This window comes from Aethalodelphis obliquidens, unplaced genomic scaffold, assembly GCF_003676395.1.
Source record: "Aethalodelphis obliquidens isolate GAN/ISIS:26980383/991018 unplaced genomic scaffold, ASM367639v1 scaffold50, whole genome shotgun sequence".
NCBI lineage: Eukaryota > Metazoa > Chordata > Mammalia > Artiodactyla > Delphinidae > Aethalodelphis > Aethalodelphis obliquidens.
Window position 1 is genome coordinate 5319774 of NW_020837994.1, and position 24589 is coordinate 5344362.

Sequence of the window (24589 nt, forward strand, 5' to 3'; positions counted from 1 at the left end):
CTAATATTATTCAATAAATATTTTTCCTATGTCAGTAAAAATACTTTGCATACTTAATGTTTTAACAGCTTCACAGTTTATTGTTTAGAAGTATCATAGTTTATTTAATAGTTTATTTAACTTCTTTCCTTTTGTTGAACATTTAGGGGTGTGTGTGTGTGTGACGGCGTGTCTGTCTTTTCTCTTATAAATAATGTGGCATTGAAGTTTTTCTTTAATTTGAAGTATGTTAGGACATGTAAAATATGTTCTGATCATTAATCAAATTAAAACAAAGAGATACCACTTCGGAGTTATCAAAATGGTGAAGATAAACAACATAAACAATATGGATTAGAGAATGCATAGACCAATACTCTCGTACATCTGATACAACCTTTCTGGTGAGCAACTTGGCAAAAGATAATCAAAGCCTTAAAAATGCAATATGCTTCGACTCAGCAACAGGAGTTCTAGGAACTAGTTCTAACAAAATCATCAGAGATGCAAAAAAAAAAAAAAAAAAAAAAAAAGATCAACGCACAGGATGTTATTTGTATTTTCTTATTTTCTGCAATAGAGGTGTGTTACACTTTCATAATAAAACAACAAAAATTTTTTAATAGGGGAAAATGGTAGCTTGATGTTTTAATTTGTATCTCTTCACTTACTAGTAATATTTACTTTTTGAGAATGTTTATTTGCTGTCTATATTATTTTGTGACTTAGCAATTCTTTTTTTGGGGTGGGGGGAACAAAGGGGGACCAGGCAGACATTTTTAGGGCCAAGAATCTGAAGGCACAAAACTCAGAAAGATTTATTTTACAAATGAAAAATTAGGAACCCATAAAACACATTTAATAACACACAAAACACTTAAGCTTTAAATGTCACGTTATATTATGAACTCTTTTCTTAAACTCTGCCTTACTTTACTATTAAGCCATTCTCCTGTTTCCTGATTTCAGAATTTTTGACTGATATCTAGTTTATAAATAATTAAGATTAATAAAGAATGTAATAATTTAAGAATGTGTGCCAAATGCTACATAATCCTCAGTACTATCATTAAAGAGAAAACACGAGACATGATTTTCATCCATCAGCTGAATCAAAGTGAGAGCAAATGGAAATTTACTAATGGTTTCTACTTTTACAGAATCTCCTACCACTCAATAAGCTTGTGAGGAGTGTGTACAAACATGCCTTTTTCACACTACCACTGCTGGTTGACTACATTTTAGTAATTCTTCTATGAACCTGAAGACCTAAAATGAACAGGCAAGTATTTTAGAATGTGGATTTGGTGACTCAGACAGGATAATAGGTAATGAAACACACAGCTTTGGCTAGGTAAACAAGAGAGCTTTACTAATGTGAAGAGCAAATTCTCATAGGCTATACAATTAATAGAGCTGGACTCCAATCAGGACCCTGCAGTTACCCCTTCTTTTCTCAGAGAAAGGAGAAGATCAAGGGAGTTTTTATGGCCACAGAAGGACAGGTATCATTATTTACTAGTATACTGCTTTTAGACATGGCTAAAATATGCTACGAGCTAAGAGATACGTGATGAAAAATTTGTTCTTAACGTCAATCCAGAGTTTTAAATTTGGAGTTACAGGCAATCAGGGTTAGAAGAGAACAGACAGCCAAGTGGCTCTCTGGCCTTTGCTTGAAAATATTTAAGCAAATATTTAATATAATTACACTAACTGTTTACTAACATTTAATGTACTATATTAATATTAATAAACTTAACAAATATTTAACAAAAATATTTAAGGGAACCAAGACCCCTGAAATATAGCATTCCATCCTTGTGTAGCTCTGTCAGAAAGGACAGGTATATTCAAAATCTATCATTTCAACGTTTTTGAAGTAAGGGAAACTCCAAGGTACAAAGGTGTACAGAGATTGATTCCGGTACTGCAAGTACCTGCAAAGCTTTAAGAGCCAGAACTAAAAAAGTCCACTGCCTCAAAAGAAAACAAAATGCTGAGGAATCAGCTATTACGGAAGAATAAGAAGTAGGAAGTCCAGCAGAGGCTGGTGGCCAGCGATGAGGAAGTGAGGCAACCTTGATGCATCAAACAAGAGACCCATTTCTTGCTTGGTCCTGCTGCTAACACAGCTAAAACAAGCAAAAACCCTTTTTGGATCTTAGCATTTTTTGCAGGTCTAAATTATGTCAACTTTGGACTGTAGGTTTTTTTAATGCTATTTTCAGAGGAGTGTAAGACTCATATTTATCTTTGATTATAAACCTCCTTTGTATTAATATTTGATTTCCCTCTGTCTCCCAACAGTTATACTCCCCTAGTTACGACAACCAAAAAAGTCTCCAGACATTGCTGAATGTCTCCTGGGTGGGGGTAAGGGGGAACAAAATAACCCGATTGAGAAATACTGCTTTACATCAATGAATTGGATTTTTAAAACTTATGCTGCATGTCCATCCTGGCTTGAAACGATAAAAAAGGCTTCTTTCTGAGGTATTGCTGATCTTGTGGCCGATGGGAAAAAAGAGCACGATGAGAATGTAGTAAAAGCATTTGTCCAGAAGTAATGTATGTAGGTCATGTTTGCTCCCAATTGTTGGCCAATGTAAGCCACATGCAAGTCACGAAGCTCATGTCAATGGGGCAGGGAAGTAAATACCCCTGCCCCCACCTCCCGAGGGCAGAGCAGCAACCATTTATGTATAATAAAACAATTTACCAGGTAGCTTTTCCCCCCACCTACTTGGGCTCTTCCACTTCCACTTTCCCAACCAATTTCTCATTGTTAATTAGAATTCAGGTCAGAATAGCAGTTCCCCTATTTCCTTCCTCTGTACTCTGGGAAAGGAACTTATCAGTAGGAAAGAACTTACCAAATAGTCTATTTTAGTTGAATAAAAAGTTTAGAAGATCAAGTCCCACATCACTACTAATTTTGTGACATGCAGAAGGAAGACATCCTCACCTATGTCCTTTCTTTGTCTGGATGGTCTGAAAATTCACACTCTCAGGCAGGAGAATTTCCTGTATGTTTTCTTGACATGGAGAGTAAAGTTGCTTCCCCTCTTAGGAGCTGTATACCTTTTAAGTAAGGCATTCCAATTAATGCCTCATCAATGTTCCATGACTACAGGTTACTATTTCTTTTTTATGAAGGATAGATTTATCTCTTGGTGAAGAAAGGCCCACAAAGACCTTCTTCTCCTCTCTTCCTACATATAATCTTCTTCTCTTTTCTGTTACTTTAGGTTTCCCTTCAACAATATCAGATCTGTTTACGTCCTGCTTTCCTTTTATAATGAGATCTTCCAACCTACCTAGAGGTTCTGCACACTTTCTGAGAACCTATAGTATAGTAAAGTATTCCTCAAATATAAACAATGACATTTACATCAGTAGACACAGAGTGGCACTTTCTTCTGATATGATATAAAAAAATACTGCATTCCCTAAAGATCACTATAACAATCCCCTCAATTTCCACACTTCTTAGTTAAGGCTGAGATTCCAGATAGGATTCTTCTATCTGTGTCTCCACCTGGTAACTACTGGGCTAATTACTACAGAACTGCCTGTTTCTCCAGGGCTCTAGGGGAGGTAAAAGGCACATACAGATATAATACAAATCATGACATAGGGCTGAACAAAGTACAAAATGTGGAGCGACTCACACAAATTTCTTAAGAAGTAATGAGAAAAACTTGGTTGTGTTTGCCAAGTGACGGGTGGTAAGGCAGTTAGAGTGCAAAAGGCTGAAAACAAGCAAGTTGCCCAGATCATTAGCAGGTGATTAGTTTGCCAAGATGGGCTGGCAGGTCTGTGGTTTACAGGAGTCTAAAGCTAGCTTAAAGAGCCAGGGGCTGAGCAATCCTGCCCTTGATGAGGAAGTGAGAACCCACAGGCTGCACAGGGAAATGTCCTCTTAATTCAAAGCTGACCAAATTTCACTTCAAATCTCCACTGTGTTCCTGTGCATCTTTGGGAGACTTGAAATAAATAGAAGGACTTTAGTTCTGCTGTCCTCTCACTCTCCTACACAGTTCTCAATGAAGGCTACAAATTATATATATATATATTTTTTTAAGCTAGAAATATTTTTACTACACCCTTCACTAACTTCTTTAGTCTTAAGACTTATTCCACTTTGGGCACCTCTTCTGGGCCAGAATGCTGTCTGGCACCCCTTCCTCCACTGTGTATGAGTTTTGATTTTGCTCAAGTCACACAGCTACAGCAGCATGCTGCCTAGGAATAGTGTGTGTTGGTATTTAAGCTGAACAGCCCTGGTCTCTATTTATGACACTCCCTTTTGACTCCTACTCTTTGATTCCAATAGTGTACTGAAAAGAAAACTCAGCCCTTGAATTAAAAAATGAACAGGCTAGATAGGAACAAGGCCTTTAATATTTAATATATAACCTCTTCTATGCTAACTTCAAAGAGAGGGGAAAAAAGTTTAATGTCCCATCTTCTGCTACCTATTTTTAAATATTGATGAAAAACAGAAACCGAACACCTCCCTATTCAGTTTCTCACAGGTGCTACCAACAATGGAGTAATATTATGTACTATTATCAAAGGAAGAAGACTGTTTCACAAATCACAGGAAATAAATTTGTGGTTCAAGCCTCTATGAGCTTTTGCTCTAACTGCTGATACAGATAGTATCTGGCCCCTAAAAACAATGAGGTGCAGCTAGGAAAGAGAGCCTTCCAGATGCGACAGTGTGAAGATGCAGATGGGCTACATGTAGCAAGGAATGAAAATGGCCTTTGGATAGTAAAATGGCTAGTCTGGGAGCATTTTAGATGGACTGAAATGCATACTTTCTACTTCGACATAAATTCCCAGGATAGTCATTAGTCCTAGATATGGGCAAAATTGGAAATTCCCTTCATCACTATTTCTGTTGGTTTGAGGGTCAAGTTATTTTGATGCAGGTCGGTTAATTAGCCCCAAGCTCAGGGAAATTCATTAGATACCCCTTGGTGGAGTACTCTCCCTTCCAAGTTGACTTCGCAATATGTACTTTACTGAGTGCCCACTAATGCTTTAATTTTTATGATTTACTAAGTAATACTGATAAAATTAAAAAAATTAGAACATTACCCGGTGATCTTGGCATCCTATCAGGGACTGTTGGGCAGTCACTTTTCATAATCACACATGGCTTCTCTGTGAAGTCAATACCCTAAATGAATATTTGCCACCTGCCTTTGGAGGACTTATGCAGGACCCAAATTCAGGGGCATATAGTATTTTGCATGTTTGCTTAGATTCATTTTATTTAGGCCCATGATCTGTCCCCTTCAAATGATCAAATATGTTTGATAATTTACAAGTTATTCTTATATATCCAAATGAGCAAAGACTTAGGCTACCTGAGATCAGAGAATTTTAGAGCTGGTTAGTACATTGTAGGTCATTTAATCCAATTCTCTGATTTTATGGAGGGAGAAATTGAGGCTCAGAGATTGGAGAAACTTGCCTAAGGCCATAAAAATAACTAGTAAGAGAGGTGGCTTTCAAACCCGGCACTAGTAACTTCTTAGTCCAGTGTACTTTTCACTATTACATGCTGCATACCATTATTAATATTATTGTTTTTTGGAGGGGGTGAGGGAAAGAAAGAAAGAAAAAGAAACTATACCTGTAAAAATATACCATATTACTATTCATTACCTCTGGCCAAATGTTACAAGCATAGGTTACACATTCCCCTATACTTCTCTCTTGATTTTCTAAAGAAGGCAACTGTGAAACACACCTGTTTTAATTTTTTTAGATTGAATTGCACCCTTTGCAGAAACTCTTGCAACCCTACTCATAACCCGTTATTGCACCCCTACTAAAAGAAAGACAGAATTTAGTTAGCTGACCCAAAGCCTGTTTATTCACCACTGGAAAAAAAAAAGTAGGGATGGAAGCAGACACTTTATATTAATATAGGTTGGTTGAAAAGAAATCTAGGTTGCTTATGAATCAATGTTGTATATAGTTTAAGTAAATTATATTTTAATAATTTAGCTCTGAGAAGCTATAAGCTATAGCACTGCATAAATTACAAAAGTACACTAAAGTTTATTATAATGCCTTCAGGTTTCAGGCTGTGAGACCACATTATTAGAGAGACTTGGGGCTTCCCTGGTGGTGCAGTGGTTAAGAATCCGCCTGCCAATGCAGGGGACACAGGTTCGAGCCCTGGGCTGGGAAGATCCCACATGCCACAGAGCAACTAAGTCCGTGCACCACAACTACTGAGCCTGTGCTCTAGAGCCCGTGAGCCACAACTACTGAGCACACGTGCCACAACTACTGAGCCCGTGTGCCGCAACGACTGAAGCCTGTGTGCCTAGAGCCCATGCTCTGCAACAAGAGAAGCCATTGCAATGAGAAGCCCGTGCACTGCAACAAAGAGTAGCCCCCGCTCGCTGCAACTAGAGGAAGCCCGCGTGCAGCAACGAAGACCCAACACAGCCAAAAATAAATAAATAAATAAAATAAATTAAAAAAAAGATAGACTCGTCATAATGAAGGCCTGCCGGTACTTCTAAAGGTACTATCTGTGACTGCAGTCTACGAGAGAACTGCCTTTTAAGGAATCTTATGTAATGGCACGTTATGATGTGGCATCCCCCACCGCAACACACACACATTTTAACGTTACTGGGCTGTAACACAATAAAGATTTTATCAAAATTTAGAAGGAAAGGGGACTTCACACTTATTGACTACCTACCACCTCTAACAGTAGGCTGTGTACTTTTCATATATTATTAACTATGGGTTAATTCAATCCCCATGATCCTGGAAAATATTATCATCTTATTTTTACAGATGGGAAAATAAGACTCAAAGAAATTAGGTGGTTTATCTAAGATCACATAGTTTATAACACAAAGACCTGAGACCTGAAACCAAGAGTGCCTGATTCTAAAGCTCCTGGACTTTCCTATATGCCACGTTGCCATCACTCAAAAAAATTTGAGTAAAAGCTGCTCTTTAGCTTCCCAGGAACTTCCTTAGTAAATCACGTCACTTTCTCACTACTTCTCCACTATGGGTCTAAAACTGTGTTGGGCTTGATTCATCCACCCATTCATCCACTCTACACATCACCAAATAGATATCAGGTGCCTGCTATGTCCCAGGCATTATGCTAGGCACTAGGATACACTGATAAGTGAAAAAAAGGTCCTCAAGTCCTTTGGCATAGAGAAAAGAGTCACTAATTAAACAGTCATGCAAATAACTGTAAAATTGCAACTGTGTTAAGGATTATGATGGATTAAAAGTTAGTAGTTCTGGGTCTGAAATTCAACATGGTACCACTGTACTGTCTAACAGGCCTCTGACTCAGTCTGGAGGATCAAGGAAGGTTTCTCTGGGGAAATGATTACTGAGAAAAGATCCGAAGAGTAAGTAAAATTAGGTGAAAAAGACTGTTCTAGATTGAGGGAAGACTATGTGCAAAGATCCTGTGATGAGGGAAAGTCCTGCCTATCTGAAGACACGAGACGGGAGCAGCCAGACTACACTGGGGCTTGTAGGCCAAATAAAGGATCTTGATTTTTATTCTAAGAGTAATGGGAGGCCACTGAACGGTTTTTAGAAGGGAGAGAACATGATCAGATTTACATTTTCTAAAAGCTCATGCTGAAATGGGGAGAACGGACTCAGAGGACTTCAGAGGAAGAAAGAATGGATACAGGAAGACCAGGCAGGAGGCTACTGAAGTAGTCTGGGCAAGAGATAATGGTATGTTAATGCAGAAAGGCAAAAGTGGAAATAAAGAGAAGTAGATGGATTCGAGATTTATTTAGAAGTATAAAAATGACAGAACTTAGTAATAGCTTCAGTATGGGAAGTGAGAGAGAGGAAGATTTCAAAGATGACTCAGGAATCTGGCTTGCGCAATTAGATGAGCACAGAATATTCAAAGAAAATCAAATGTGGTGGAAGAAGGGGAAAAGAAGTGAAATCATGGGTTCAGTTTTGGGTATGTTAAGTGTGAGATGGTTTTACAATATGTAAATAGCAATAAGATGAGTCCAGAGCTCAGAGGAAAAGTCTGGATTCGAAACATAAATTTCTGATTGTGTGAAAATATACAGTAAGCTGTGGGTACTGATGAAATCATTTGGGGAGAGAAAAGAAGACCTAGGATGGAGGCTTGAGGAATTCCAACATCTAGTGGCTTAGTAGAAGAGGATGAACCTGTATAGGAGACTGAGAAAGAATAACCCACTGAGAAGGGAAGAAAACTGGGAGAATGCTGTCACAAAAGCCAAAGAAGGAGGAAGTGTTAAGAATAACAAAGACACAAATAGTGATGAATAAGGCTGAGAGGTGAAGTAAAAGACAGACTTCTTAAAAAAAAAAAGTCTGCTGGGCTTAATAACATAACAATTATTACAGAGCTTCAGTGGTATGATGAGAGGGAACGATTAGTTGTCTGAATAGAAGTCACATTAGAGGGATGAGCAATGAGTGGCATATACTGTGGTGGTTATAAAACATTCACCATCCTGAAAAAGAACCTCATGTGAGAAAGCAAAACTTATACAGAGACTACAAAAAATAGATCAATGCAATCAGTTTTACTAATTCTTTAAATACTATAGAAATCTAGAATAAAGGAAGGCTCAAGGAGACTGGGTAACCTAGGGAAGTCTTCACAGAGAAGGAAAGCCTTAACCAGAGTATTTTTTTTTTTTTAACATCTTTATTGGAGTATAACTGCTTTACAATGGTGTGTTACTTTCTGCTTTATAACAAAGTGAACCAGTTATACATATACATATGTTCCCATATCTCTTCCCTCTTGCGTCTCCATCCCTCCCACCCTCCCTATCCCATCCCTCTAAGTGGTCACAAAGCACCGAGCTGATCTCCCTGTGCTATGTGGCTGCTTCCCACTAGCTAGCTATTTTACATTTGGTAGTGTATATATGTCCATGCCACTCTCTCACTTCGTCCCAGTTTACCCTTCACCCTCCCCGTGTCCTTAAGTCCATTCTCTAGTAGGTCTGCGTCTTTATTCCTGTCTTGCCCCTAGGTTCTTCATGACCATTTTTTTCTTTCCTTTTTAGATTCCATATATATGTGTTAGCATACAGGATTTGTTTTTCTCTTTCTGACTTACTTCACTCTGTATGACAGACTTTAGGTCCATCCACCTCACTACAAATAACTCAATTTCGTTTCTTTTTATGGCTAATATTCCATTGTATATATGTGCCACATCTTCTTTATCCATTCATCTGTCGATGGACACTTAAGTTGCTTCCATGTCCTGGCTATTGTAAACAGAGCTGCAATGAACATTGTGGTACATGAATCTTTTTGAATTATGGTTTTCTCAGGGTGTATACCCAGTATTGGGATTGCTGGGTCGTATGGCAGTTCTGTTTTTAGTTTTTTAAGGAACCTCCATACTGTTCTCCATAGTGGCTGTATCAGTTTACATTCCGACCAACAGTGCAAGAGGGTTTCCTTTTCTCCACACCCTCTCCAGCATTTATTGTTTGTAGATTTTTTGATGATGGCCATGCCGACCAGTGTGAGGTGTTACCTCATTGTAGTTTTGATTTGCATTTCTCTAATGAGTAGTGATGTTGAGCATCTTTTCATGTGTTTGTTGGCAATCTGTCTTTGGAGAAATGTCTATTTAGGTCTTCTGCCCATTTTTGGATTGAGTTGTTTATTTTTTTGATATTGAGCTGCATAAGCTGCTTGTAAATTTTGGAGATTAATCCTTTGTCAGGTGCTTCATCTGCATATATTTTCTCCCATTCTGAAGGTTGTCTTTTCGTCTTGTTTATGGTTTCCTTTGCTGTGCAAACGTTTTTAAGTTTCATTAAGTCCCATTTGTTTATTTTTGTTTTTATTTCCATTTCTCTAGGAGGTGGGTCAAAAAGGATCTTGCTGTGATTTATGTCAGAGTGTTCTGCCTATGTTTTCCTCTGAGAGTTTGACAGTGTCTGGCCTTACATTTAGGTCTTTAATCCATTTTGAGTTTACTTTTGTGTATGGTGTTAGGGAGTGTTCTAATTTCATTCTTTTACATGTAGCTGTCCAGTTTTCCCAGCAACACTTATCGAGGAGGCTGTCTTTTCTCCATTGTATATTCTTGCCTCCTTTATCAAAGATAAGGTGACCATATGTGCGTGGGTTTATCTCTGGGCCTCCTATCCTGTTCCATTGATCTATATGTTTGTTTTTGTGCCAGTACCATACTGTCTTCATTACTGTAGCTTTGTAGTATAGTCTGAAGTCAGGGAGCCTGATTCCTCCAGCTCCGTTTTTCTTTCTCAAGATTGCTTTGGCTATTCGGGATCTTTTGTGTTTCCATACAAATTGTGAAATTTTTGGTTCTAGTTTTGTGAAAAATGCCAGTGGTAGTTTGATAGGGATTGCACTGAATCTGTAGATTGCTTTGGGTAGTAGAGTCACTTTCACACTGTTGATTCTTCCAATCCAAGAACTTGGTATATCTCTCCATCTATTTGTATCATCTTTAATTTCTTTCATCAGTGTCTTGTAATTTTCTGCATACAGGCCTTTAGTCTCGTTAGGTAGGTTTATTCCTAGATATTTTATTCTTTTTGTTGCAATGGTAAATGGGAGTGTTTTCTTAATTTCACTTTCAGATTTTTCATCATTAGTGTATAGGAATGCCAGAGATTTCTGTGCATTAATTTTGTATCCTGCTACTTTACCACATTCATTGATTAGCTCTAGTAGTTTTCTGGTAGCATCTTTAGGATTCTCTATGTATAGTATCATGCCATCTGCAAACAGTGACAGCTTTACTTCTTCTTTTCCGATTTGGATTCCTTTTATTTCCTTTTCTTCTCTGATTGTTGTGGCTAAAACTTCCAAAACTAGGTTGAATAAGAGTGGTGAGAGTGGGCAACCTTGTCTTGTTCCTGATCTTAGTGGAAATGCTTTCAGTTTTTCACCATAGAGGACGATGTTGGCTGTGGGTTTGTCATATATGGTCTTTATTATGTTGAGGAAAGTTCCCTCTGTGCCTACTTTCTGCAGGGTTTTTATCAGAAATGGGTGTTGAATTTTGTCGAAAGCTTTCTCTGCATCTATTGAGATGATCATATGGTTTTTCTCCTTCAATTTGTTAATATGGTGTATCACATTGATTTGCGTATATTGAAGAATCCTTCATTCCTGGGTTAAACCCCACTTGATCATGGTGTATGATCCTTTTAATGTGCTGTTGGATTCTGTTTGCTAGTATTTTGTTGAGAATTTTTGCATCTATGTTCATCAGTGATATTGGCCTGTAGTTTTCTTACTTTGTGACATCTTTGTCTGGTTTTGGTATCAGGGTGACAGTGGCCTCGTAGAATGAGTTTGGGAGTGTTCCTCCCTCTGCTATATTTTGGAAGAGTTTGAGAAGGTTAGGTGTTAGCTCTTCTCTAAATGTTTGATAGAATTCACCTGTAAAGACATCTGGTCCTGGACTTTTGTTTACTGGAAGATTTTTAATCACAGTTTCAATTTCAGTGCTTGTGATTGGTCTGTTCATATTTTCTATTTCTTCTTGGTTCAGTCTCAGAAGGTTGTGCGTTTCTTAGAATTTGTCCAGTTCTTCCAGGTTGTCCATTTCATTGGCATATACTTGCTTGTAGTAATCTCTCATGATCCTTTGTATTCCTGCAGTGTCAGTTGTTACTTCTCCTTTTTCATTTCTAATTCTATTGATTTGAGTCTTCTCCCTTTTTTTCTTGATGAGTCTGGATAATGGTTTATCAATTTTGTTTATCTTCTCAAAGAACCAGCTTTTAGTTTTATTGATCTTTGCTATCGTTTCCTTCATTTGTTTTTCATTTATTTCTGATCTGATCTTTATGATTTCTTTCTGTCTGCTAACTTTGGGGTTTTGTTTGTTCTTCTTTCTCTAATTGCTTTAGGTGTAAGGTTAGGTTGTTGATTTGAGATGTTTCTTGTTTCTTAAGGTAGGATTGTATTGCTACAAACTTCCGTCTTAGAACTGCTTTAAGCAGAGTATTTTTTTTTTTTTTTTTTGCGGTATGCAGGCCTCTCACTGTTGTGGCCTCTCCCGTTGCGGAGCACAAGCTCCGGACGTGCAGGCCTAGCCGCTCTGCGGCATGTGGGAACTTCCCGAGCCGGGGCACGAACCCATGACCCCTGCATCGGCAGGTGGACTCTCCACCACTGCGCCACCAGGGAAGCCCCAGAGTATTTTTAAGAAGTGCAAAACTGAATGACTGAAAGGTGTTCTACTTCGGAAAATTATGAGAGGAATACATGGTGTGTGTGTACTGGGGAAGGGAGGTGGAAGTGGGATAGGGTGGAGTGATACAAAAGCCAAGAGATACAGACACAGGCCTCTGTTTTGTGGTGTAGGCTCAATATTGAATTATCTAAGATTGGCTAATCTACGCCCTAGTCACTCTCATTTTTTTGCTGCTAACCTGTGGGCCTATTCATTTCTCATAATCGATTATACCAGAGGGTTGGTAGGGAAAAGAGGAAGTAAGAATCATAAATCAATTGTGTTGCTCATTGGTTTTGGATAATGCTGGTGTGAAAAGTGGGGATGCGTAAAATCGGTGGCTAAAATGTAATTTTATATCTGTGATTTTGAGGCAGAGTGATAGCGTGGAAGAGAACACAGACTTCAGAGCCAGAGGCAATCAGGTTTGAATACGAGTTCTGTCACTTACCACCCATGTAGCCTTGGGAAATGTAATTGGTCTCTTTGCACCCCAGTTTTCTATACGTAAAATGGGAGAAACAATGAGTTTCTTGTCAAGGCTGTTTTGCGACTTAGAGATGAGATGAAAGTGTTTACCTCTTACTAACTGGAGGCTAATATTGTTGTTGTTGTTGTTGTTTTTCGGCCATGCCGTGTGGCATGTGGGATCTTAGTTTCCTGACCTGGGGTTGAACCCGTGGCTCCCTGCAGTGGAAGCGTGGAGTCTAAACGACTGGATCACCAGGGAAGTCCCCTAATATTGCTTTGGTAACACTGTAATCTGAGAGAAGACAGGAAATACATTCAAAGAGATAACCTTATATACTAAGACGAGGTCATTTAATTTACTGGTAGGTCCTGATCTACATTTTCTTACTGGTGTTTATCTAGATGCAAGTGAAAAATACAAGATGGCAAAGTTTAGGTTTGGGACCTTTTTTGAGATAAACATAATATATTTGTCTCACAGACTTTTACAATTAATGATATTAAATATATGACTATCCAATACATATTTAAAGAGTCAAATATATTCTTATTCTATATTACTGCCAATTTTGTGAAGGAGAGAAGAGACAAAAAAGAAAAAAGGAAAAAGTAAACAAGAAGAATAAAAACCAACTGTAGTTGAGGGGTAAAGAGAGAACAGAGGACAAGAAAGGCTAAAGAGAGCAGGCAGACAGACAGACAGACAGACAAGAGATAAGACAGGCAGAGAGAGAAGAGACGGTCAGAAGAGGACTGACCAAGTGGAGAATCCGCCCAGACCTCTTCGATCCCTCCATAGCCTTCCCCTCACTACTTCTATTTGATAGCCAAAGTACTCTAGGCTGCCTGCTGTTCCAAGCTAGCTCTTCCTTTGCCCGATCATGCCACTACTATTATCTCTTGCCCAACATCTCCCCCACACTGCAGTCTCCTAATCAGTATTTGATAGGAGACCGGGCCCATTGCTCTACAGCGCTCTAGGGCTCTCAGTAATTTAAAAAAACAAAACAAAACACACTTCCATTTGCATCTGCTTAACTGGACATAGAGGACGTAGAGGACACCCTACGATAGAAATGAGGGAGTATGCTTATAGAACATTGGGATCTTCTTTGGGAACACATTTTTAGAGGTGCCTTTGAGAAATGTTATCATTTTAAGAAATATAAAGAGTGAATGATATAATTTAAGAAAATATACCAAAGGATAAATGAAATTAAATCAAGGGAAAAACTGCAGGCTCTGAGATGACTAACCCCAATTTATTTAATGTCTTTTCTTACTGTGTGCTGAGGGCTGTCTTCATTATCCCTCATGTAGAAGGGCTTGAGTGCTAATGGATAATTAATGACAAAGACTGGTATGTCGCCACAGTGCTTCACCAGGTACTTTTCATGTTCAGTGTGTAGATCAGCACCCCACTGTAATGAGAAAAAAGAAATTACCAAAGGAGAAGACAGAGCTGAAAGATATAATGCAGGACCTAAAAATAACCTGTATCAGTGCCAAGGGCTTCTTCTCCCTGAGGATCAGGGATGTGTGGAGCTGTCTGCTGAGGTTACACAGATAAATAAACTAGAGAGAGATGTGTTAACAAGAGCATCCAAAGGCCTGGCATGATGAAAGCTGAAACTAGTAAACACTACGCTTTCTGTGCCCCATCTCAGGGAGCAGCATTTAGCAGATAAACAGCATCTGTAGTAAAACACAGTATGCTTTCCATGGTGTATAAAAGCTGATTCAGAATCATAATTTTTATTAATATTGCCAAGAGCTTCTTCTACAGTTACTGTCCCTAAGTTTCAGGAAATTAAATGATGAAAGATAATATTCCTAATATTGAGTCTATCTCTGGCTAGATGGCTTCTCCCAGTGACTATTTTTTTTTTTTTGATAAAAGAGTCAACTAGTATATCAGATGCTCTCTGATGAATATTTAATAATACTGTTAATCTATTTATTCAGCAAATACTAATGTGCCTATTAAACCCCAAGTACCATGCTAGGTACTGGAAACTGGTAAGAAACACAAAATCCCTGAGTTCATGAAGCTTCCAGGATGGGAGACAAACATTAAACAAAAAATTATACAAAGAAGTCAGTTGATTATAAATATAACAAGCACAGGGCACTCGTAACTTAAAGAGAGCATCTGACTTAACTGGGAATGGAACTGGTGTAAGGAATAGTTTGAAGACAAAGGTATTAGATTCTTAACATTATCTTACTATTCCCACTTGTCTGGCAATATCTTAATTATAGGAAAGAAGCACTGGCATAGGAATTATGTGCATTATGTGCATGTCCACTGATAAATCATGTGGCTTTTCCAGACCTATATCCTTACCCATAAAATAAAGGAGTTCTGGGAAAAAACAAAAACACACAAAGCTCAGTGTTTTTCAAAGTGGATCACAAATCAGAAGCCTCTATAAAGTTCAACGGAAAAAGAAACGTGTTTAATGTGTTGCCTAAACTTATTTGATCACATAACCTCTTCTGCCTGTCAACTGTTGACATCATTCAGAACATACTTTGGGAAACACTGAACTAGTTGATTTCTACACTGATATTCTACGATTACCATTCTTTCTAAGGAATTTCATCTTCCTAAACTTGGGAAACTTCTTTATAACCCTTTTGTCACTGCTATTCCAAATGATATGATTCTACTTCAAAATTATTTTTCATTCTAAATATTTCAGTGAGGTTAGGCAAACATCAAAAAAAGCCAATGTACAGATATGCAAATACTACATACACACTGCTAGTAAGAGAAATAAGGTTATTTTAAAGGATTCTTAATGAAATCAGATAAATATGAGAAACATATTTTCATACATACATACATATATATATATAAATACTACCTCTGGAGTGAAGGTGAAGTTCTGGGATGCCTGCTTTAAGATCTCCACTGCCTCAGTATAAGAAATGCTGGAGAGAAACAGGGTAAAAGCAGAGAAAGGTTAATGGCTGTTGTTAACTGGTGCATCTGAAAACTGTGAAAGACCTATTCTCATACAGTCTTTGAGATCATATCTGAGTATCAAATGATTGTAAAAACGATTATTGAGTAATCAGGAATTAAGGTTGACCTATGAAAGTCTGATCAGCATGAAGAGAAATGGCCATTCAATAATCCCACTCCTGATCCACTTGCAGTGTACACAGAGAAGCTAGTCACTTAAGCGAATAAAGATTTTCTCTGAATTCATGTTATGCTAATGCCCTAAAAGGTGTGAAATACTGAGGCTAAAAGAGCAAAACTCTCTCCCTAAAGCTGTCATTCATTCATCCAGCATATACTGAGCACTTACTATGTGCTAGGTATCATTCTAGGCACTGGAGATACAGTAAATAAAAACAAAGCCCCTGCCTTATGGAGTTGCTATCCGTGTGTGTGTGTGTCTGTGTATGTGTGTGGCTATGTGTGTGTGTGTTTGTGTGTGTGTATGTACACGCACAATGGGGATAAGAAAGATAAACAAATAAACAGAAATAAGCCAGGGAGCTATTGGTGCTATGAAGAAAAACAAGGCAAGATAAAAAGACAGAAGGTATTTGGGGGGTGCTATTTTAGATAAGATGGTCAAGAAAGGCCTTGCTGAATGGTGACGTTTGAACAGAAACCTGCATGAAGTCAGGAAATGAGCCATATAAATACCTAAGGGAAAGTATTCCAGGTAAAAGGAACAGTGAGTACAAAAGCCTGAAGTGAGGAACAGTTTGGCTCATTCAAGGAACAAAAAATTCAGTGTAACTGAAGCATGTTGAACAAGGAGAAGAATGCCAGAAAATTAGATTGGAAAGGTAGTCAGAGGTCAGATCCTATGAACTCTTTCAGGCCATCGTAAGGCTTTTTAAATATATTCTAGTATTGTACGACTGTTTAGGAAAAATATCATTTTTGGTTACCTCAGTAAGAAACCATCATGCCTAACGCAAGCCAAACCAAGAATTTGTTTTAACAGTTTGGATAGGTGATATATGCACATAGTTTTTAAAAAAAAATCAAGGGGAATAAAAGAGTATACACCTTCCTTCCATCCCTGTCCCATAGCTACCTAGTTCCTCTCCTCACACACAATTACTGTTATTGGTTTCTTGTGTATCCTTCCAGAGGGTTTCATGCATCTATAAGCAAATATTAATACTCAATCTCCCCTTTTTTATAGATGGCAGCCATAGCATACATATCATATGCACTCTTTTACACTTTTCTTACTCAATAATATACCTTGCAGATCTTTACATAGCAGTATATGAAGAACTTCTTCACTTTTTGAGCTATTACATAACATTCCACTTTGTGGATGTATCCTAATTAGTTTAACCAGTCATCTATCGATGGATATTTCAGCTGTTTCCAATCTTCTGCTATTATAAATCATGACTACATATACCTAATTTATGCTCATACTGATTTTGCACATGGAAAAAATGGAACTGTTGGATTCAAGAGTATTTGCATTTGCAGTTTTCATAATTTTGAAAGACACCACCAAAGATATCGTTCCCCTTTTACAGGGTTTTTCCAATGTATGCCCACCAATAGTATATGAAAATGTCAGTTTCTCTATGTTCTCTGCAACAGTATTCTGCATGATTAAAAACAAAAATCTACAAACTTTCTGAAGGACTCTGAGTTAAAAAATAACCTAACAAACTTATTCTCTGAAGCAAAAATGAAGTTCATATCTATAATAACTAACTGGAAAGAGTTGTGTCATAGAGTACAAATAAAGCCCCCAAAGCTATGTTTTGAGTGATAGGTTTTTTAGAAGATGGAAATTCTATTCAAACTAAAATCTAGTATTAAATAACAGATAATTTCTAAGGTAAGAATGGTGTTGGTGTTGATAGTAGTAATAATTTTTAAATGAGCATTTCACAGAAGGGAAACTGAAGCTTAGAGAGGATCAATAACTTGCCAAAAATCACTCATGTAAGTAAGAAGTAAACCTTGATGTGCTGACTCCAGAGTCTAAGCTCTTAACTGCTGAGATAATGCCTAAACCACTTGGAGTTTCATATGTTCTATCAAAATAAAAGATAATGGGCTCTGGGTTCTCCCTTTGACTCTACCACTTAGTAACTATGTAAATCACTTCACCTCAATGAAAGCATTTTATAAATTTTTGTATTTTATACAAAACTCTAAAAATACAAACATTAAAAAATTAAGTATTTGTACTTATAAAATAAGGAGACTGGGCTATATTAAGCTCTTGTCTGCTTAGAAATTCTATTGTTCTATTCTATCAATTACTTGATATGATCTACTCATTATACTGAGAAATATAAGAGCAGTCAAAATGGGAAGCACTAGAATTTTGTGCCATTGATATGTTAGTTACATTATTAAGAAAAAAAGGACTCTCATGTCTAAATATCTCTTGTTATTCTAGATGTTCTGCCCCACACTCCTCCCATACCTTAAGTTGAGGCAGAACTTTCAAGTTCAAATTACAGTCCTGACACTGGATATCCTTAATGGCCTTCGTCAACTCTCTACTAACTTTTCTTGGTATGTACAGGGAATAATATTTCTTCTCCTTCCCAGAAACTATTTCCAAAGTGCTTTGAGGAAAGAAGAAGATATTGTGATATTGTGTGATACAATATCAAACTACCTTCATATTTCAAATTTTCTGTTGTTGAATGAAGAAAATTATTCTGAAACTGTTGGAGTACAACTGCTAAGTTACAGAGATTATTATTAGCATTCTTTGCCTCAAATTCACACAAATAAATGCCGAGCAAATAAAAAGGTAAGTACTCTATATTTTTAAAGCCTTAATACTATAAAGGAAATGTAAAATAAGTGTGTTCTACTTCTGCTTGATAAAGGCTAAATTCAAAGACTACACAAGTCCTTTAAATAATATACTTTCATATAAAACAATTATAACAAGTACTCAAGAACACTGAAATCTATTCAAAAGAATACAAGTCATATGGTATCTTGCGTGTGGGTGTGGACATGTATGCATGTGTATTTCGGGGTGCATCTTGATTCTAATTCATCATGCTTAGGTCTACTCTCATATTCTCTCATGGCTTTTAAAATCTTTGGTTTCAAAGTCTACAAACCCCCTCCATCTCTGGTACCCTCCACCCTGAGAATTCTCAGCATCATGTAATTTACGTACACCCTCTGGTGTTCAGTCCCCTCTGTTTCTAGCTCCTGGAGCTTCTCATATATTCTAGTGAACTCAACAATGCATTTAAAAGGATTTAATAATATTTTAACTAGCATTTTTAGATGTTTTGTAGCAGGAGGGTTTTCATGTTATCTAGTCTTTGACATATTGCTTAAGCAGCATTTGAACATTTCAACAAAATAAGACAGACAAGTTATCACTTCATAGATGAGAAAACTGAAGCTCAGAAAGGTTAAAGATTTACTATTAGTCAAATTCGTAGTTGTAATTAAATAATTATTCATGCAAATATTTAACTATTCATCTTTTTCTCTAGATGCTAAACTCCATAAAAGGACTAATCCGTGCCTATTTTCACTACTGAATCCTCAATGACTAGAACAGTGCCTAACTCATAGAAGGTAGTCAATAAATATTTGTTGAAAAATATGAATTCACCCATTAATGGCTAATAAGTGGTAGAGGCAGGACTAGAATCCAGGTCCTCTGAAACACAGTTCACTATACTCAGTGCATAAGTAAAACAAACAAGCCTCTGACCATGCGGAGGTGACGACACCAAAAAAAAAAAACATCACACATATAAATTTAATGTACAACTATGATTCGTGCTGTGTGGAATGGATGATGGTGATAGCAATGACTGATATGGCACAGCCCATGTTCCCATCCTGAGTATTTTACAGACATGGATTCTGAAGCACAACAGTTAGATGATACATAAGGGTCATAAAGATAGTGGGGAGCTACAACTACTCTAGCATTAATTCCAGTGCCCTTTCAGATATAGGAAGTACACTGGCTGAAAGCATGAGCTTTGAAATCAGATGACCATGAGTTTGAATCCCCACTTCACCTTTTACTCACCTAATATCTTCTGAGTTGATTCTTCATCTACAGCAGGGCAACAATAACTACTCACAGAGTTGTGGTGAAGGTACAATGAAATACAATGTATTTAAAGTTTATCGCTGTCTGGCACATAGTAAATATTCAATAAATGGTGGATATTTATTAGACAGAAGCTGGATAACTTCTCTTAAGATCTCCCTAGTTCTCTGTTACCAGTACAGATTCCTTGGGATGCCTAACTTACTTCTTTCCTTACCTACTTAATTACAACTTTTATCAATATGCTTATGTCCATAACTCTCCTGTAGACTCCAGGCCCATACACTCAAACTGCCTACCCAACATCTAACTGGACGTCTGAAAAGTATCTCAATCTTAACATGACACCTCATGATGATGAGCCTGATATCACCCCTCTCTCTCTCTCCACACACCCCCAATATTCTATGGCTTCCCCCATCTCTGTTAATAGCAACTCCATTTCTATAGCTGTGTAAGTCAAAAGGCTTGAAGTCACTCTTAACTCTCCTTCTCTCTCTTTTTCACTCTCAGTAAATCCTGTTTTCTGTATCTTTAAAATATATCCAGAATAGGACAATTTCACCTACCTCCATTGTTACCATCCTGGTCTGTGACGGTTAATTTTATGTATAAAGTTGGCTGGGCTACAGTACTCAGATATTTGGTCAAACATTCAGGATATTTCTGAGATGGTGTTTTTTTGGATGAGGTTAACATTTAAATCAGTGGATCCTGAGTAAAGAAGATTGCCCTCCATAACAACATCCAACCAGTTGAAGGCCTTGCTAGAACAAAGACTGGCCTCCTCCAAGAAAGAAGGAATCTACCAGCAGACTGCCTTTGACTTGGCTCTTCCTTGAGTCTCCAGCCTGCTGGACCACTCCAACAGATTTTTAACTTGCCCAGCCTCTACAATTGTGTGAGCTAATTCCTTAAAATAAATCTTTATATACACACATCGCGTTGGTCTTGTTTCTCTGGAGAACCCTGACTTATACAAGGTTCAAACCACCACCTACTTGCACCTAGGTGACTGTAACGATCTCCTACTTGCTTTGCTGCTCTCACTCTTGTCCTACTACAGCCAATTCTCAACAGATAGCCAGAGCGATCCTATTAAATCCAATTGAGATCTTCTCAGATCTCTGCACAGTACCCTTCAACAGCTTTCCCACCTCACCCAAGTAAAAATCCAAACTCTTCACAGTGCCCTACAAGGCCCCACCTGATTTCCCTACCTCCCTCATCCTTTCTTACTTTATCTTCGTATCCTCTTCCCTTACTCACTCTTCACTATTACTTGAACATGTCAGGCATGCTCCAACCTCAGGGTCTTTGTACTTGTTATTCCCTCTGCCTGGAATATTCTTTTCCCACTTACCCATATAACTAGTTCTCTTACTTTACTTTCTTGAGATCTTTACTCAAAAATCATCTCAGTGAGATCTTCCCTGCCGTGAGATCTTCCCTGCCGTGCTATCTAAAATTTCTACCTCCTCATTCTTCCTTTGGCTTATCTTCTTTCTCTTCTCTGGTTTTTTTCCCCATAAGTATTACTCATTTTCACAGACTATACGTTTCACTTATTTATCTTGTCTCTTGGCTATTATTACCTCCACCAGAAATATAAGCTCAGTGAAGGCATGGAATTTTATCTGCTTTGTCCACTGTTTTTAAACAGTTTTTAGATTTTAGGACAATGCCTGGCACATAGTAAACATTCAATATACATTTAAGTGAAAGGAAAAGTTTCAAAAGCCTTCACTTGTACTTCATTGCCCTTCGATTCTCTATCACGGGGCTCCTATTTCCTCCTTTTCTGATCCCACAGCTGCTGCCTTGTTATTGGGTCAGGCTCAACGACTCATCATTTTTAACTGGTAGCCTGAAGGTCTAGGCTGATACCTGATATTCTCAGCTAAGTCTGCCAAGTTTTTCTTATTCCCCTTCTCAAGGACAGGTTGAATTCTTTATTCTCTTAGAAGAAAAACTTCCTAAACTTAAGATAGCAAGGGAAAAATGATACTAACTTATGTTCAGAGACAATTTTCTTTTCTTCAGATTATCAAACTTACTTCCTCTACACATTGTAAATACCCTGAATACTAAGTCTTATATGAATTATTTGTACTGCATATAAGAAGTTGCTTGTTGTTTTTTCCATATCAAGTATGTGTTTCATAATAAACTGTGAAAAGAATAGCCTATCTGATTAATATGGTTGGTTGAATAAACTGTGAAAAGAATAGCCTATCTGATTAATATGGTTGGTTGAATAAACCACCAGTCCAATAACAAGTTCTACTTGAACAGGATTATAGTGGAAATGAAGCAATAATGTATGTGCTATATTTAAAACACAGATCTTTAGGTTTTAAAATAGTGGCTAAAAAAACAATTCAGAATATATTTTCAGATTTTAGCAAGCGAAGGTAAAGAAAAAGAAGGAAGACTGAAATAAGAGAAAAATAGAGGGCAGACATTACATGTACCTATCTTAAAAGCATGTTTTTTAATCAAGCCAGATTTTGATTACTAACGAATTAGTCTGAATTGTAGGAATATAGTTAATAATTACTATGAACATTATCTTGCTATGATTTATTCATTTATTTATTCATGAAACACTGATTATCAACGATGAACCAGACATAAGAGCTATAAAAATAATTAAAATACGGGTTTCCCTTGAGTCTAGGGAGTGTGATAAGCAGATATACAAACAAAAAATTTAATACAGTGTGATAAATACGATGATAAATTATGAATAAAGTTCAGAGAAAGTATAAATCTACTTACATTAGAAAGTTGTTTTTTAGCATATGTTCTAATCTGTCCTTGGTAAGAAAAGAGAAAAAAGAAAATTTATTAAATGTAATTATATTCCTTACATGTAATTAACATATTTACAGGGCTTCATCCACAAAGCTAATTACCTTTTGGCCAGGAGCTATGAATTTATGACAGAGTTCAACATCTTCAGGACAATTTGAGAGAACTGTCATTGTTGTAGTCTTGAAGAGGCCCTCCATAACCTAAGAGAAATGATACAGAATTGCCTGACATGTAAGCTTCATGAAAAACCTGTTTAGGGCCCTGTAAGGACTGCTCTCCAGGTTTCAATGGCTATAAATCCATTAGGCCTCTTACTTCCTGAATATACTACATCAAGTTAATTCAGTTTCCATATTGATTAGAGGGGGCATCACAACTTCTCAGAGAAGGTTAAAAAAAAAAAAGAAAGAACCATGTCTGAACCTTCTGTTAACAGTTTCAATACTGGTATTGAAGTGGGCTGTCAAATGAACAGCTAAAACAAACTGATGCCTCTCTAAATTTCAGTATATTCACTTGTAGAGTCAGGACAGTTAACAGTACCTAGCTTACAGGATTGTTGTAAGAATTATATGAGATAATCCATGTATAAGACTTAGCTTAGTGCCCAGATCAGAGAAGCATGCAACAAACATCAGTTGTGAAGAGTGGAACGTTTTGAAAAGTGCTTCATTCAGTCATTGGTAAATGAAAGTAAACTTTAAGATTAGAGAAGCAATGAGATCTATCTACACCTAAATACATACATTTTTGCTTTGCTAAAGTATAAAGTAACGACACAAATCAGCGTATAAGAATTCGTTCTACCAGGGGTGTCCATAAAAGTCTCATGGGAAAAACTTGTTCTCAGAAGAAAAAAGTGACTGGAATGAAAAATATTTCTAAAATATTTTTAATCCAAACTAAAATTTTTGTTTTGATGTCAATGAAATCATATTGTGATTTTCAGATATGTCCTCATAAAGACACATACATGAATTAAGACCAGGCTGCCCCACAGGCAGGTATCTTCCTTTCCTCTCTGAATCACTGGACACCCTACCAACACTGGAAACACAGTGGGGCATAAGCGTCTGAGTAATTTAACATGGTCAGATATAGGAAAGAACTTAATTATCAAGTGACAACCAGATAGATTTATGTACATATATAAAATATTTTTCATTTCTTTTTATATATACTTTGCATTTTTATATTATACATATATTTTGTAGAGAAGTAAGGAATAACTTGATGAAAGAAGAGCAAAAGGAGGCTAAAGATGTTTTGCCTTGAGGCTATAACCACCTTCAATCTAGCAGTGAGATAAAGAAATCACTAAGTAACTGAATGATTTATGAAGCGTTATATCCCTCAATCACTGCAAAAAGCCAATGTATATTGAGAGGAAAAAAGAACAGGTAGATTGGATAGTATGCTTGCATTGTTGAGGGACACAATACACAATCGGTAAGATGAAGACTTCAACAGCTGGGGCTGTTAAAGCAGTGTCTTTCAAGGGCAGAACATTTCCATTTGAAGAAGGATATCACTGGCTTTTCTAACCTTGACTTTCAGACTACACTCTATAAATATATTTATAATAAAACAGAAACTTAACTGAAGGGTTAACATAACCCTCATGTTTTAAAATATATATTTCTCAATAGTATTAAAATAATAATATTTAATTGCTTATACGTCATAAGAGGAAAATATCCTGTTATAATATTCTGATTTTGTATTTAAGAGACTGCTCTTCATCAAGATAATAATTTCCACAGAATTCAATTTATCAAAGGGAGAACACTGAGAGAAGTAGGAGTTTATTTTTGGAAAGAATATACCTTTTTCTTCTGTCTTTAGGAAGAAGTTTATATTCCAATTAATTAAACTATTCAATAGTGTATGCCCTGAGAACCACTCAGTGGACGACCAAATAAATAAGAATTATTCAGTTACAGAATACATAATTATAGAGCAAAGATTATAATGTTTAATAAATTCTAACAATGTATTATCT

The 24589-nt window shown here is 37.0% G+C and overlaps 1 protein-coding gene across 16 annotated transcripts in view; it reads right to left on the bottom strand.

The window, feature by feature from the left end:
• The window catches only part of NARS2 (asparaginyl-tRNA synthetase 2, mitochondrial), a 142724-nt gene that overhangs the window by 14118 nt on the left and 104017 nt on the right, over window positions 1-24589 (bottom strand). For all 16 annotated transcript variants that reach the window (XR_003428103.1, XR_003428104.1, XR_003428100.1 and 13 more), the window contains 4 exons: window positions 22689-22787; window positions 22552-22589; window positions 15583-15649; window positions 13996-14133 (listed from right to left, as the gene is read on the bottom strand). Coding sequence is in view for 1 of the 16 variants with exons in the window: in XM_027083509.1 (XP_026939310.1) it covers window positions 13996-14133; window positions 15583-15649; window positions 22552-22589; window positions 22689-22787 (342 nt within the window). In the remaining 15 variants the exon portion in view is untranslated. The remainder of the gene's footprint in view (window positions 1-13995; window positions 14134-15582; window positions 15650-22551; window positions 22590-22688; window positions 22788-24589) is intronic.